The sequence below is a fragment of the Bos indicus x Bos taurus genome, chromosome 8, assembly GCF_003369695.1.
Source record: "Bos indicus x Bos taurus breed Angus x Brahman F1 hybrid chromosome 8, Bos_hybrid_MaternalHap_v2.0, whole genome shotgun sequence".
Taxonomy (NCBI): Eukaryota; Metazoa; Chordata; class Mammalia; order Artiodactyla; family Bovidae; genus Bos; species Bos indicus x Bos taurus.
In genome coordinates, this window is record NC_040083.1 from 57,571,570 (window position 1) to 57,587,522 (window position 15,953).

General features: G+C 43.1%; 1 protein-coding gene across 1 annotated transcript in view; it reads left to right on the forward strand.

Moving 5' to 3' along the window:
• The window catches only part of LOC113897443 (spermatogenesis-associated protein 31D4-like), a 186,254-nt gene extending 171,099 nt beyond the window's left edge, over window positions 1-15,155 (forward strand). The window contains exons 3-4 of the mRNA XM_027550207.1: window positions 10,710-10,770; window positions 11,047-15,155. Of these exons, the coding sequence (XP_027406008.1) occupies window positions 10,710-10,770; window positions 11,047-15,106 (4,121 nt within the window). The 3' untranslated portion in view covers window positions 15,107-15,155. The remainder of the gene's footprint in view (window positions 1-10,709; window positions 10,771-11,046) is intronic.
• The last annotated feature ends 798 nt before the right edge of the window (window positions 15,156-15,953 follow it).

Sequence of the window (15,953 nt, forward strand, 5' to 3'; positions counted from 1 at the left end):
TCAATCAGCTTGCCAGTCATCTTTCCAAAACAGAGATCTGGGAAAAACATTCTTCTGGTTATGAAAACCTTAGCTTCCCACTGCCTTGATACAGAATTCAAGCTTCCTAAACCATCATTTAAAGTCTTTCACAACTGAGTACCCTTCTTTTTCACCCCTTTTTATCTTTTTGCTACTCTCATCCTCAAATACATGCCTGATGCTTTAGTGTGACCAGACATACACTTTTATGTATGTTTTAAGGTCTGCTTATGTTCCCTTTGGCTGAATTGCATTTTCTCTTCCTACACCCTTTTCTGGTTTTCTAAGGATAGAAGCTTGAGAACATAAGGTATTCATTACTTTTAAATGTTAAGCATTATGCATCACCACCATTCCTGCTGATTCAAGGGCTAATTCGGAGAGTGTTGGCATAAGGGCAACTTGACACATCTAGACATTTGATAAAAACTGCATCTAGACCCCAAAGATTTCATTTCATAAGGAGTCTGACATGGTTATATTACCAAAATCTCAGAAAAACAACAAACTTAGATAAAGTGTGAGTTTAAGTCATGGCAAAAATAAATAAGAAATAAAAACATATATTTGCACCAGTATGTGTACACATGTTCATAGCAGCTTTATTCATAATAGTCAAAACTGGAAACAACCTAAATGTTCACCAACTGATCAATGTATAAACAGAATGTGGTATATCTGTACAATGGGATATTATTTTCCATAAAAACAAATGAAATATTGATACATATTACAACATAGACTAACCCTACAAACATTCTGTTAAGTGAAAGAAGCCATATATGAAAGGCCACATGTTGTATAATTCCATTTACATAAATGTATGGAATTGACAAATATATAGAAGAGGTGGCAAAAATACACAGAAGAACTATACAAAAAAGATCTTCATGACCAGATAATCATGATGGTGTGATCACTCACCTACAGCCAGACATCCTGGAATGTGAAGTCAAGTGGGCCTTAGGAAACATCACTATGAACAAAGCTAGTGCAAGTGATGGAATTCCAGTTGAGCCATTTCAAATCTTAAAAGATGATGCTGTGAAAGTGCTGCACTCAATATGCCAGCAAATTTGGAAAACTCAGTAGTGGCTACAGGACTGGAAAAGGTCAGTTTTCATTCCAATCCTAAAGAAAGGCAATGCCAAAGAATGCTCAAACTACCATACAATTGCATTCATCTCACATGCTAACAAAGTAATGCTCAAAATTCTCCAAGCCAGGCTTCAACAATATGTGAACTGTGAAATTCCAGATGTTCAAGCAGGATTTAGAAAAGGCAAAGGAACCAAATTGCCAACATCTGCTGGATCATGGAAAAAGCAAAAGAGTTCCAGAAAAACATCTACTTCTGCTTCATTGACTATGCCAAAGCCTTTGACTATGTGGATCACAATGAACTGTGGAAAATTCTGAAAGAGATGTGAATACCAGACCATCTGACCTGCCTCCTGAGAAATCTGTATGCAGGTCAGGAAGCAACAGTTAGAACTGGACATGATTGAGCCACTGAACTGAGGGCTGGGGAGAGTGAAGAGATTGAAAGGTGAAGGCTAAGTGTAGCAGAGTTTCTTTTTTAGAGTGATAATAACAGAAGACTACACATGGACATCACCAGATGGTCAACACCGAAATCAGATGGATTATATTATTTACAGCTGAAGATGGAGAAGCTCTATACAGTCAGCAAAAACAAGACCAGGAGCTGACTGTGGCTCAGATCATGAACTCCTTATTGCCAAATTGGACTTAAATTGAAGAACATAGGGAAAACCACTAGACCATTCAGGTCTAAATCAAAATCAAATTCCTTATGATTATACAGTAGAAGTTAGAAATAGATTTAAGGGACTAGATCTAATAGAGCGCCTGATGAACTATGGATGGAGGTTCGTGACATTGTACAGGAGACAGGGATCAAGACCATCCCCATGGAAAAGAAATGCAAATAAGCAAAATGGCTATCTGGGGAGGCCTTACAAATAGCTGTGAAAAGAAGAGAAGCGAAAAGCAAAGGAGAAAAGGAAAGATATAAGCACCTGAATACAGAGTTCCAAAGAATAGCAACGAGAGATAAGAAAGCCTTCCTCAGTGATCAGTGCAAAGAAATAGAGGAAAACACAGAATGGGAAAGACTAGAGATCTCTTCAAGAAAATCAGAGACACCAAGGGAATATTTCATGCAAAGATGGGCTCGATAAAGAACAGAAACGGTATGGACCTAACAGAAGCAGAAGGTATTAAGAAGAGGTGGCAAGAATACACAGAACTGTACAAAAAAGATCTTCACAACCCAGATAATCATGATGGTGTGATGACTCACCTAGAGCCAGACATCCTGGAATGTGAAGTCAAGTGGGCCTTAGGAAACATCACTATGAACAAAGCTAGTGGAGGTGATGGAATTCCAGTTGAGCTATTTCAAATCCTGAAAGATGATGCTGTGAAAGTGCTGCACTCAATATGCCAGCAAATTTGGAAAACTCAGCAGTGGCCACAGGCCTGGAAAAGGTCAGTTTTCATTCCAATCCTAAAGAAAGGCAATGCCAAAGAATGCTCAAACTACCGCACAATTGGACTCATCTCACACGCTAGTAAAGTAATGCTCAAAATTCTCCAAGCCAGGCTTCAGCAATACGTGAACTGTGAAATTCCAGATGTTCAAGCTGGTTTTAGAAAAGGCAGAGGACCAGAGATCAAATTGACAACATCCGCTGGATCATCGAAAGAGCAAGAGAGTTCCAGAAAAACATCTATTTCTGCTTTATTGACTATGCCAAAGCCTTTGACTGTGTGGATCACAATAAACTGTGGAAAATTCTGAAAGAGATGGGAATACCAGACCACCTGATCTGCCTCTTGAGAAACCTATATGCAGGTCAGGAAGCAGCAGTTAGAACTGGACATGGAACAACAGACTGGTTCCAAATAGGAAAAGGAGTATGTCAAGCTATATATTGTCACCCTGCTTATTTAACTTCTATGCAGAGTACATCATGAGAAACGCTGGGCTGGAAGAAGCACAAGCTGGAATCAAGATTGCCAGGAGGAATATCAATAACCTCAGATATGCAGATGACACCACCCTCATGGCAGAAAGTGAAGAGGAACTCAAAAGCCTCTTGATGAAAGTGAAAGTGGAGAGTAAAAAAGTTGGCTTAAAGCTCAACATTCAGAAAATGAAGATCATGGCATTTGGTCCCATCAGTTCATGGGAATTAGATGGGAAAACAGTGGAAACGGTGTCAGACTTTATTTTTCGGAGCTCCAAAATCACTGCAGATGGTGATTGCAGCCATGAAATTAAAAGATGCTTACTCCTTGGAAGGAAAGTTATGACCAACCTAGATAGCATATTCAAAAGCAGAGAGATTACTTTGCTAACAAAGGTCCATCTAGTCAAGGCTATGGTTTTTCCAGTGGTCATGTATGGATGCGAGAGTTGGACTGTGAAGAAAGCTGAGCACCAAAGAATTGATGGTTTTGAAGTGTAGTGTTGGAGAAGACTCTTGAGAGTCCCTTGGACTGAAAGGATATCCAACCAGTCCATTCTAAAGGAGATCAGTCCTGGGTGTTCTTTGGAAGGACTGATGCTAAAGCTGAAACTCCAATACTCTGGCCACCTCATGTGAAGAGCTGACTCATTTGGAAAAGACTCTGATGCTGGGAGGGATGAGGGGCAGGAGGAGAAGGGGATGACAGAGGATGAGATGGCTGGATGGCATCACTGACTGGATGGACATGAGTTTGGGTGAACTCCAGGAGTTGGTGATTGACAGGGAAGCCTGGTGTGCTGCAATTCATGGGGTCGCAAAGAGCTGGACACGACTGAGCGACTAAACTGAATGATAAAAATGTTCTCAAATTGATTGTAATGATGGATGCACAACATTGTGAATATACTAAAAGTCATCGAACTGTACACTTTTAATGGGTGAATTGTATGGTATGTGAACTATGCCTCAATAATGTGGTCTTTAGAAACAGTTTAGAGGAGCTGTATTCATAAGTGTCAAAACTGACAAGAAACAAGATATCCAATTGAATGGATAAATCAACTGTGGTACACCCAGGTAATTCAATAGTATTAAGCCCAAAAAGAAATGAGCTATTAAGCCACAAAAATACATGCAGGTAGCTTAAATGCATATTACTAAGTGAAAGAAGCCAATCTGAAAAGGCTACATGCATACTATATGATTTCAACTATATGACATTCTGGAAAAGGCAAAACTCTGGAGACAGTAAAAAGGTTGGTGGTTGCCAGGGGGTGTAGGATGGGGTGACTAGGCAGAGCATGGAGGATTTCTAGGGCAGTGAAACTATTCTGTATGGTACTGCAGTGGTAGATACATGCCATTAGACACTTGTCTAAACTCATGCAAGCTATGGGCTCTGGGTGATAATGATGTGTCACTGTAGGTTTGGTTGGAACAGATGTCCCACTGTGGTGCTGGAAGTTGATAGTGGGAGAGGCTGTGTGTGTGGGTGGGCGGGTATGAGGAGGGTCAGATCACACATGGTAACTCTGTTTTCTGCTCAAATTTGCTATCAACCTTAAACTGCTCTAAAAAATAAAAGTCTGAAGGAAGAAGAAAAGGAGGATGAGGAGAAAGGGGGTAAAGAACAGAAAGAAGGCCAGGGGAAGGAGGGAGAGGAGGAGGTGGTGACCTCACAAGGCCCATCTCAGTTGGCACCAACTCTGAAATTTTCCCTGCCTTTTCTCGTTTCCCTCCTGGTGGAAGAATTAATTGCTCTCTTATCTGTATTTTTATTATGCTCTTAAAAAAACCTATGTATTTATTTATTTGGCTGTGCTTGGTCTTAGTTGTGACACACAGGATCTTTAGTTGTAGCATGTGAACTCTTAGTTGTGGGATGTGAACTCTTAGCAGTGTGTGGGATCTAGTTTCCCTGACCAGGGATAGAACCCGAGCCCCCTGCGTGGTGAGCTCAGAGTCTTAGCCACCCGACCACCAGACAAGTACCTCATTGTGTTCTTATTCTACTTCTTTTATCATATCACTTTATTTTAGTTGTTTTCAGGTCTTACTTACTGAACTCTGACCAGTCTGAGGGCAGAGGCAATGACTCATTTTCTTGATATTTCTATTAGAAATACGACAAGAGTTCAATGACTGTAAGATGTGTATGTGAATGAAGAACATCTTAAAGCTACTGATTTAAGTGCAGTTTTAAAGGATCCTTCCCTAGAATCTGTTTTTCTTCAGGTTTTTTGGTAACCTAAAGATAATTCCCTCCATCCCTGGGACAGTGACCAGGATGTGAGGGAGAATACTGAGGACATGTGACAATCCTAAGTGAATGACATCACTACTGAGTCTCCTCCGATAGCAACACATTACTCTAGTAGAGTTTTTGGAAAATATTCCCCCTTGGTGATAACATAACTATGTCCAGCCTGAAATCTGGGAGCAGGCTTCTGTGTGGTGACGCAGGTCAACTGGGAAGATGTCACTGGGTAGAGAGGAGAAGATCTCACTCTACTGAAAGTCAGCACTGCCACCTCAGGATGGCTACCTGAAATGTTCTAGTGAGAGCTTTATTACAAAGGTTTGGTGTTGCTACTGCTAAGTCGCTTCAGTCATGTCTGACTCTGTGCGACCCCATAGACGGCCTCCTACCAGGCCCCTCTGTCCCTGGGATTCTCCAGGCAAGAACCCTGGAGTGGGTTGCCATTTCCTTCTCCAATGCATGAAAGTGAAAAGTGAAAGTGAAGTCGCTCAGTCGTGTTAGCGACCCCATGGACTGCAGCCTTCCAGGCTCCACTGTTCACGGGATTTTCCAGGCAAGAGTACTGGAATGGGGTGCCATTGCCTTCGTATGGCCAAAATGTATGAAATGTGTTCCTGGAAGGGAGGACATTTTAAAATTTATTCCTTACCATGAGTCATATGAAATAGAATTCTTGAAAGCAGGTTTTAAGAGGACAATAGATAAAACCTATCAAGATACTGGTGCAAAGAATGAAAAGGAAAAGGTACATAAGAGGGGATAGGGTGCCAAATATAGTTTTCTTTACTTTCCAAATTTGGCAACATTTCATGGACAAAGTGAATGTTCTCAGTCCCATAACCAGCTTTAATTTTAGGACGAGGGAATATTTTTTATTTTAAGAAGTCACATTTCTCCTTTTTAAAATAGAAGCATTGGGAAGGTGAGGAATTTGGTAGTCAGGGCTCTACTACTTGTTGAATGATCTAGGGAAGTCACTTCCCGCTCTGAGCTTCAATTTTTTCATTGATAAAATGGCATAATAGTACCTGTTCTGTTTATATCACAGGATGTTTGTGAAAATCCACTGAGATCACTGAATGCAAAATGTTTTACAACTTAGACAAATTTATAATTGATATTAGTCTAAGAAGGATAAGTGCTATAAACCTCTCCTACTAAATATCAACGGAGTTCATTTGTGGTTGGTACAAAAAGTTAAAAACAAACTTAAAAAACATTGTACATTTAATCCTTTGTTTCTTTAAATTTTGAAGGAGTTTCTATCAGATTCTGAAAAGGAATCATTAACATTTTGGGAAAAGCCTTTTTATTGAAATTTCTTGTAGGTATAACATAAGGCATACAAATGTATGTAAGAATTCCTAAGCAACAGGTGGTCTTTTAGAATAGAAAAGTTCTTCTTTAACCATCTTCTCAAAGAATCATTAATTTGTATCAGAAAACTGGAGAGGGTAGGCATGCAAGGATACTTTCCTAAGGAGCATAATATGTCTGGGCAGTTACCACCCACAGCGTCTATCCCTTCTCTGGTCTATTCCAGAGATCACTTGGCAATTCACAAATGCCATGGGGACCTCACCTGTGCAGTTATATAAATCTTGACCTGTCATAGGGCTTTTCCCTAAAACTGTACCATGATGTCCTTAAGGACTGAGACCAGGACTTATAGGTACTTGTGTCTCCTAGTTTCCAGCAGTAAATATTTATTAAATGAAAACTAGACTGAGGCTGCATATCAAGGCAAGAAGGAAGTAGCCCCTCTTTGCAGATTTTATACTTAGGGCAGGTTACCTGTTCCTGCATAATTGAAAGAAGACTCTGGAGGTTTGAAGGCTGTCTCACCCCTTCACAGGAGATCAAGTAACTGTATTAGGCCATGGGTGTTAAATAAAGGGCATCACATTTTAAGAAAGACATGAGAAATTAGGAGACAGTTCAGAGGACAGCTGTTATGAAGATAAAGAGATTAGAAAGGAAGATGTAGAAAGAAGGGAAGGAAATACTGGTATTATTTAAACCTTACAAGAGAAGCCTGAAAAAAAGCATGGTTAGTTGTTGATTTTCAACATATATAGGGATGCTTAAATAGAGCAGAGCTTCTCAACCATTGTGTGTATGTGTGTGTGGTGGGGGAATGGCACTCTTTGGAAAATATTATATTTATAGGGCCCACAAAGACAATCAGGTAAGGCCGTCAAGACTTGATTTCGCCCTAAGTTTTGATACTCCTAGGTCCCACCCTGTCACTACGGGACTTAGAGTGTAACCTATATCACCATTCTGACAGAATGTTTGTGTCCCACCAAATTCATATATTGAAATCCTATATCCAATATGATGGCATTAGTAGATGAGGCCTTTGGGAGGTGATTTGATCATAACAGTGGAGGCTTCATGAATGGAATTAGTGCTCTTCTTATAAAAGAGACCTCACAGAGCTCTCTTACTCTCTGTTTCTGTCATGTGAAGTTGCAGAGAGATGACAGCTGTATCACCAGGAAGTGGGTCTCACCAGACACAGAATCTACTGTTGCTTTCATTTTGAACTCTCCAGCTTTCAGAACTATGAGAAATAAGTATGTGTTGTTTAAGCACAAAGTTAAATGTTATTTTGTTACAGTTGCCCAAAATGACTAGGACAGGGGTTTGTATACATGTTAGGAAATTGATGTAGAGTGCAGGACTGTCTGTATTTTAGGTAGAATAAAAAAAAGTAGAGTTAAAATAAAAGATGAAAGACTAAAGTGAAGAAACACTTTATTCTTAGATTTGAAAACACCGGGTTGGTTTGTCAAAGGGTATGTGTGTCTGTGTGTGTCTGCGTGTGTCTAGCATGTCCTAAAAATCTTTATGCAGCTTAACCTTTACTAACTTTAGAAGAATAATTGCTACAGACTTATCCTCAAGATCATGTGAAAGTTTATTTACATTTATCTTATAGGGACTAGTTTTGTGAATATTGAATGGTGAATTATTCATTTTAATTATTTGAGTCACACCCCACTGACTCAAGATGGTAAAGGCTGACTGAAACAAAAAACAAATTTTCCCATTTAACATTCACAAAACTAGATAAAAGAACTTTTAAGTTCTATATCTGGGTTCCTGTAGCAAAAACATTCTGTAGGAAAGATGGATTTAAGGACATATATGATCCTGAGGCTTCCCTGGTAGCTCAGTTGGTAAAGAATCCACCTGCAATGCAGGAGACCCTGGTTTGATTCCTGGGCAGGGAAGACTGCTGGAGAAGGGATGGGCTACCCACTCCGGTATTCTTGGGTTTCCCTGGTGGCTCAACTGGTAAAGAATCTGTCTGCAACGTGGGAGACCTGGATTTGATCCCTGGGTTGGGAAGATCCACTGGAGAAGGGAAAGGCTACCCCTCCAATATTGTGGCCTAGAGAATTCCATGGACTGTCACAAAGAGTTGGACACAACTGAGTGACATTTATTATGATGATGATGATGATCCTGAGTGTAAAGGTGTACAAGCAAAAATTCCAGACAGTATTTTAAGGCAGTGGAACTGGTGAGACCCAAGTCAAGTTTCTCAAACAGTAAAGGGATCCTAGGTAATATCTGGGTTATGGATGGGATAGGTAGAAAATTTTATTAATGTGAATATATGAAGCCATGAAAGGTTGGAGTTGGAAAATATGATGGCAGGGTAGGGCAGAGGGACCTGGAAGGCCCAGGAGGGGTGGAGTTGTCTGCTAGGCTGGTGGATGGGGGAGGGGCGGTGGATGCATTCTCTTCATGTTGTCCCCTCCCCCACCCTCAGAAACCCTTTGTGACTCTTGAGTTCTCAGTGATGCAGGCTTGGGACTATATTCAAGTGACTGCACTCTCAGTGCTCAGTAATCTCCATCAGCCTTGTGATTCAGACAATGGAATTCAGAAAATGGAATGTTCTCTCATTTTTGAATAGCCCTACTGACCCATGTCTGAGCTTTGGCTCCACCTCCTTGGATATTGACTCTGACCTCATTTTCCTGTGTGGGCTGGGGTTGTTCCTTCTGTTCCTGTGGTACCTGGTGGGGTTTCCATGTTTACCAACCTTCTGTAAAATTAAACGCATCCAAAAGGTAAGTAAGTAACCCTGGGTGCACCCCCAACAGAGATTCTTTATTGCTGTTTCCATTTCTATTCCACATTTTAAGATGAGTTTGGTTGGGTCAGAGAGACAACTAAGATAGGAATTTCAAGGAGAGGATAAAACTAGGCAGGGCCAGTGGTTCAGGGAGTACTAAGGCTTTCATTTGAAGCCCACAGACCAGCTGAGTGTTTGGAGGATTCCAGGAGAAAATCCCAAACAGTAATTCTGTGGCCCTGGGTTGGGTTATTTAGAGAGTTTTGGATCTCTGCAGGAGAACAGAGTTCCCCAATGCTTGATCATGAGTTACATTCTCAAGTCAGGCATCACTTGACCAAGCCTTCCTTTGTGCTAAGCTGGTCAGGGCAGCAGTGCTGAGCCTCTGAGAGCCTCCAGAGCAGAGGCTGAAGTCTGAGTTTTCAGGACCCAAAGTCCTATCTGAGGGACACAGATGTTGACTGTTAGCCTCAGATGCTATGCCCTCCTTGGGCAGGTGACTTCTGACTGAGACTATCAAGGGTGGGCTTCAGAGACAAAAGTCTTTCTTTGGGTTTTTTAAAGAAAAAAAAGTTGAAAACATTTTAAACCTTTAAAATTGGCAAAAGGAAGGAACACAAAGATTAGAGTCATATTATTCCTGGATAATGAATATCTGAGTTTTCTAGAGAGGACTGAGAGAAATGAGCCCCAGCACTTCATTCTTTTCGTTTTCAGTGTCAGAGCAGAACCAGGAGGAGAAGGAAAGGTGTCACACTGAAAGGTAAGGCTCTGCCTGTTTCACCGGATCTCTCCAAGGGTGACCCTTCCTGCCTTTTCCATGAGATCCCAGGTCCGTGACCTCTGACGATGTCAGTGGCTAGATACCGTTTCTCTCAGAAACCAGAGGTATCTGGGAGGAGGCTCATGGGGAGGCAGTCCGAGTCTGAGACACTTCTTGGATTCTCTGTTTTTCTCATGGCTCGGCATGAAGCCATGATGGACCTGGGCAATGGGTGTTTCTCCACAGGTGGCCATGTGAGATGTCAAGAGTCAGAACGTCTGTGTCCTGACTTTGTATAAGTCCTCTGACTTCCTGGATAATCAGATTGCTCTCTGAGGCCACACTGATCTCTGTGTTTCACATGGTGGTTTTGAGCATCACAGGAGATATAAAGCATGTGAACGTACTACAAGTGAAGCAACATACATATAAAGTAATTGACCATTTGATCTCATCTGCTAATTCTTGGGTCTTTCAGAGTCTAGAATCCTAAGGGTTTCCCGTAAGGGGACTCTTACATTATACCTATGCTTATACCTTCCTTACATGTAACCCACTCTCCTGGTTTCGCAGGTTGGAGATTTCACCAGATAGAAACAGAGGAAAAAACGAAGCTGATTTCTATTCTGAAAAGGTGACTAGTCTTTCCCCTTCTTTCCTGATCCCTCCTTAGTATGTTCTCTGCAATTCCTGGGATTCAGTGCAACCTACTGTAGTCACGGGAGGGGGTAGCATAGGAATGAGTATGTGATGAAGGCCTTAAGGTGAGGGTTATTGAGCATGTTGTGAAGTCAGGGATGTGGAGCAATATAAAGTGGCAGCAGGCTCCAGCCCACCCCTGCCAGGCCAGCAGGTCGCCCTTTCCTTATTCTGGTCCTGGTTGCATCTTTGTACTTCCTGTCTCCTGCAGCCACCTGGGCCAGCATGATGATACCATCCGCTTTCGTCAGCTCTTATGTCCAGATCCCTTCTGTGAGGTGTGTAATAATGCAACTGCTGAAGTCAATTGGTTGCTGTTCCCGGAGGCCCTGGAAGATTCTGCTTCCTCTATGTCCCCTTTGGCTTCCACAGCTCCTGTGGCCGATTCATCATTGACTCTGTCCCCTGCCTTCTCAGCAGTCTCTCCAGGAGATCTACTACCAGCCTCTCTGCCTGAGCCTTCCCCGTTGCCCCCCTCCATTCTTTCACCTAGCTCCATGACCCCCTTAGCTGACTTTTTGTCACCCTCACCACTGGGTCACACTCTGGCATTAGAGCCTTTTACTTCTTTGGATTCCGAATTCCCAGTAGATTATTCCTCACCCCAACCCCTTGCCTTTCCCCCTCTCCTACCACATGACATGCAGACAGCAGATCCTGTTCTCCCACCAGAGGCCACTTTGTCTCTGAATACCATCTTTTCCCTTGACCCCACCCTTTCCCATGATATCAACCGCTTATCAGATTTGTCCCAAGCAATGAAGCCCGCTGATTCTTTTGCACCACCAACTCTGTCTGTTTTACCACAGCCAGACTGCACTTTAACTGTCACTCAGTCTAAATCAATTGCCATCTTACTGACACCTGTTCCTGAGAATTTGCCTACCGAAAGCCCTGGCATGTTGTCCACTTACGTCCCAACACTCACAGGCATTGATCATTCAAGCCTGTCAATTTCAGACTTCTCCTGGTGGCAAGCTCATGCCAAAGACTTAATCCCTTCCACGTTGGCACAATGTGATTTCAATCAAGAGTTTCTCGCCCTCCACTCTTCAGAGGCCTCTTTTGGCGGAGACCCTGCAGCCAACCTCATAGAGCCTGGTAATCTCTCATGTCTCAGCCCTGATGTCCTGGCACTCCTGGAGAGACAAGTACAAAAGAGGAGCGATTTCCTGATGTGGAAAGAAAAGGAAAAGAAAAAAGATTCTTTTCCAGAACAATTGAGGCCAGACTATCAACTAAATTCCTCAGGGATAAAGTTAGAGTCAGTTGCTGATAAGCCTGTGCATCAACAACCCCCATATCCTAAGACCTTGGAGGACCAATTACAGCAAAAACCTACCCAGCTCTTCTGGGGTCTCCCATCTCTACACAGTGAGTCCTTGCCCTCTGCTGTTGATATCTCCAGTGACAATTCCTCAAACTTTATTTTCAATAGAAACTCAAATGCCTCTACAGGCCAAGAATCCCCAGGACTTCCCCATCTCCAACCTCTGTCCTTGCCTGAGATTCAGCCTGAATCCTTGCCTCAAACCCTGCCTCAGTCTCAGCCCCTACCTCTCACTCAGGTCCAGTCCCAAGCTGACCCAAAATCCCCACTCCTGGTCACACCACCTGGTCCTCTACCCCAGATTAGGATCTGTGGAGTGTATTTCCATAGACCTCAGAATGAATCAGAATCTCTCTCCTCATCTGAAATTCAACAGCTGGAATGGAACGTGTTGCAGAAACAACAGGAAAGTTTGTGGGGTTTACCCTCTGTGATCCAAAGATCTCAGGAAGACTTCTGTCCATTAGCTCCTAACACTTCTCACCACCAGCACCCTCAGGCCCATGTTTCAGTCTCCATTCTTCCTGGGGAGTTTGCTCTCAGTGATGAACTTCGGAAGAAACTAGAGCATCACCTTCGAAAGAGGCTCATTCAACACCGGTGGGGCCTGCCCCGGAGAATCAAAGAGTCTGTGTCACTGATGTTGCCTCCAACTGGTTTTTTAGAGGCATCTAAGTCAGAAAGCAGTGATGGAGTCTCACTGATCTCTGTGTTTAAGGGTCAGAGTAGCAAACATGTAAATGTTCAATTGATTCAACCCGGAAGCTTCCATGAGAGAAGCTCGGAAATGCTCCAGCTAGAGAAAGATGTGGGGAAAGATCAGGAACATAGCCAAGAGAATGGACAGGAAGATCACCTGATGAAAGACCCAAACAGCTCTTCAGATAAGGATCTGGGGTATGACTCTGAGAAAAACATAAACAGTCAGATCGTGAGTCTCTCAGAGAAAAATTTAAGGGTGTCAGCAGAGAGTCTACAACTTGAAAATGTCCTAAAAGTACATTTGAGTAAGAAGTTTGAGGAAATAAATGAGGGTCGACTCCCTGGGACTGTGCATAGTTCATGGCATGCCATCAAGCAAACATTGATTCTTTCTGCGAAATCCCACACCGAAATAAAAGAGAGAAGTTTGACATCATCAGTGGGTGAGTCCTATTCCTTGAATACCTTCCAGGACCTGACTTTTGTTGATCCCAGTGCACAGCAGATGCTGGAAGCACATATTAAAAGGTTTCGTATGAGGATGTTGTGGGGCCTTCCTTCCAAGGTCCTTGAATCCATACAAATTTTTAAACTGAAAGATGCCTCATCCCAGTCCTTGTCCCATGCCAGTTTTTCCTCCTCAACCAATGCGATTTCTGAGGCAGACTCCAAATTTGGGAACTCGAAGTCCTTTAGAAGAAGCTCTCAGTCTTTCCATGGAGACAAAGTGGGAACACTCTGCATCACAGGGAGAGGAAGTCATAGACAGGCGCAACTAGCTGATAGATATCCCCGAAAGCTGCTTGCAAAGCAATCTGGAGCCAGATATGAGCCAAAGCATAAGAGTGTGAATTCCAGTGATAAAGGAAAAATGCAACAGGGCAAAAAGGTGGAGAAGTCAGAACCTGTTTCTATGCCCAAACTGTCTAGGGAGATATTCAAGGCTGAGGAGCTTGACACTCTTCAATTAAAAATGAATGACATGTTGACAACCAACAAGTCAGGGAGCTCCCAAATAACAAATAAAGTAGAAACTACTGTGACCACTGAAAGCCCCCCACCCAAACTACCAGTTCCCCTAGATCCTAAATGCTTATCCCTTAAAGAACAACTGTTTGATGAGTTAAAGTTTAGATTGGAGAAGAGGGAGCAGAGCCAAGCTCAAGGCCAACCCACGGACATGTCCCTTGCTTCAGATAACTTGACTTACAAGGCTTCACTGACTCCTGCCCAGGGCGTCTCAGGTGGGGACACAGGAGAGTCCCAGGTGCTGCATGTCCATGTGGAGGACAGAGGAATCACGATGGAACAGCAGCAGGAACCCTGGGTCCCTAAGCAGGGCTTCCAGAGGTGCCAGGATAAGAATTTCCCACCAACTGTGAAGAGAGTGAGCTCCCCAGGGTGCAGAGCAGAAGAGCTAGGTGGAGGGGATGCAGGGCTGGGGACATCCCAGCTTAGGAGGAAGAGTTTCCCTCCTCAGGAGACGGTACTAGAGGAGATGCTTGTGAGCAAGTCTTCCCAGACCCTTTCAAAGAAAGGACCGTCTCTTCCTGAAGGCCATATCAGAAAAAGAATGAAGCACTTTTTGCAGTGGCTTTATCCTGGGGAAAAATGCAAAAGGCAAGAAGATCCCCAGGAAAAGGGCAGCCCCATATCAAGCGTGCAGAGCAGAGGCCTAGTTAAAAGTAGAGCTGCTGCTACTGGATCAACAGAGGCTCAGAAAATCATGACAGACATCGGGAAGTTCCTAGAGGAGAAACTGGGGTATCGGCATGCATTAGATGTCACTAGCTCTCAAGAGGACCCTCCTTCCCCAGTGCACTTTGGGCAATCTCAACAAAAGGCTGGAGTACAGGTCCACAAAGAGCCTGTCCGGGGACATCCTTTCAACTCCAAGGTTCCCTCTAAAGTGACAAATACCAAGTCCTGCCACCAAGAAGCTATCTTGGCTGGCCAGAGCTATCCTCCAAGTACAAGACAGATCAGAAACAAGAAAAGACAGCCCCAGAAAGCTGTGGCATTTAAGGACCAGCAATTGTATCAGAAACATCCCCCACCAGTGCCCCACAGGGAGCCTGTGCCCCACCCAAGCCCCACCCACAGGTGTCAAGCTGGCCAGGCCCGTCCAGCTGTGCCCACCACTGCTGAAGGCACTGTGTTCAGAGATCTGTCTCTACTGTTTAGACAGAAAACACTTCTCCAGAATTTCCAAGGAGGAAAACTTCCCATCCAAAAATAATTCCTTCCTTGTGGAGAATGTTGATCCTTCCCAATAAATGTTTCTCTAATAGTAAGATGTCTTTTCTGTGTACTGTGTTGAGGCATGGGTTTGGTAACTCAGGGATTATATTTAAGGGAAGAATATAGTTTTGCTCTTACTTACTGCTTCCTTTGGCTTTGGTGCAAAGGTGACCAGCCCTCTGGAGTTCTTGTTGAGAAACAGATACCATGTGCCCCCCACTCCCACCCTCTGCAAAAGACCATTTCCTCCTTGATGACGTTTGAGGAGATGGGCTTTGTCTCCTGCCCCTCTTAGCTTAGCCTTAAAGAAAATGTATAGTAGACCACACACCTCCCTCACTGAGTGTTTTACACCCTTTAGAGAAGTAGGAAAAAGACAGGTCTTCTCTATCTGAAAAGGCTTAAGGATGGGTTTACTTTCTGAAAATAATCCTGAAGAAGAAATCAATCTTAATCATTATTGAGAACTCAGTGACCAGAGGCTCCTACATGGAGCTGAATCCCTTGAATGGCAGTGTTTGGGTGTGGATGTTACTGTACTGGATGCTGGGCTGGTTGCCAAAGTGTCCAGGAACAGCATAAAACCTGCTTAAGAATCTGTTTCACGTGGGTCATGTTAATGTAATGTGCTGGTCAGGAAAGCATACTTTAAACTTGACATTGAGGTTTCCCTATGAGAAAGACACTTTGGGGAAGTAGTTCCCTTCCTTGGGTATTTTTTTCAGGCTGCTCAATTGATGAATTTTTTTTACAGAGCAAAATCACCACTCAGCTGTCAGTGGTAGGAATGTTGACTAGGCAGTCACCTATCTTCCAGGGTAAAATACAGCTGAGAGTAAGGAAAA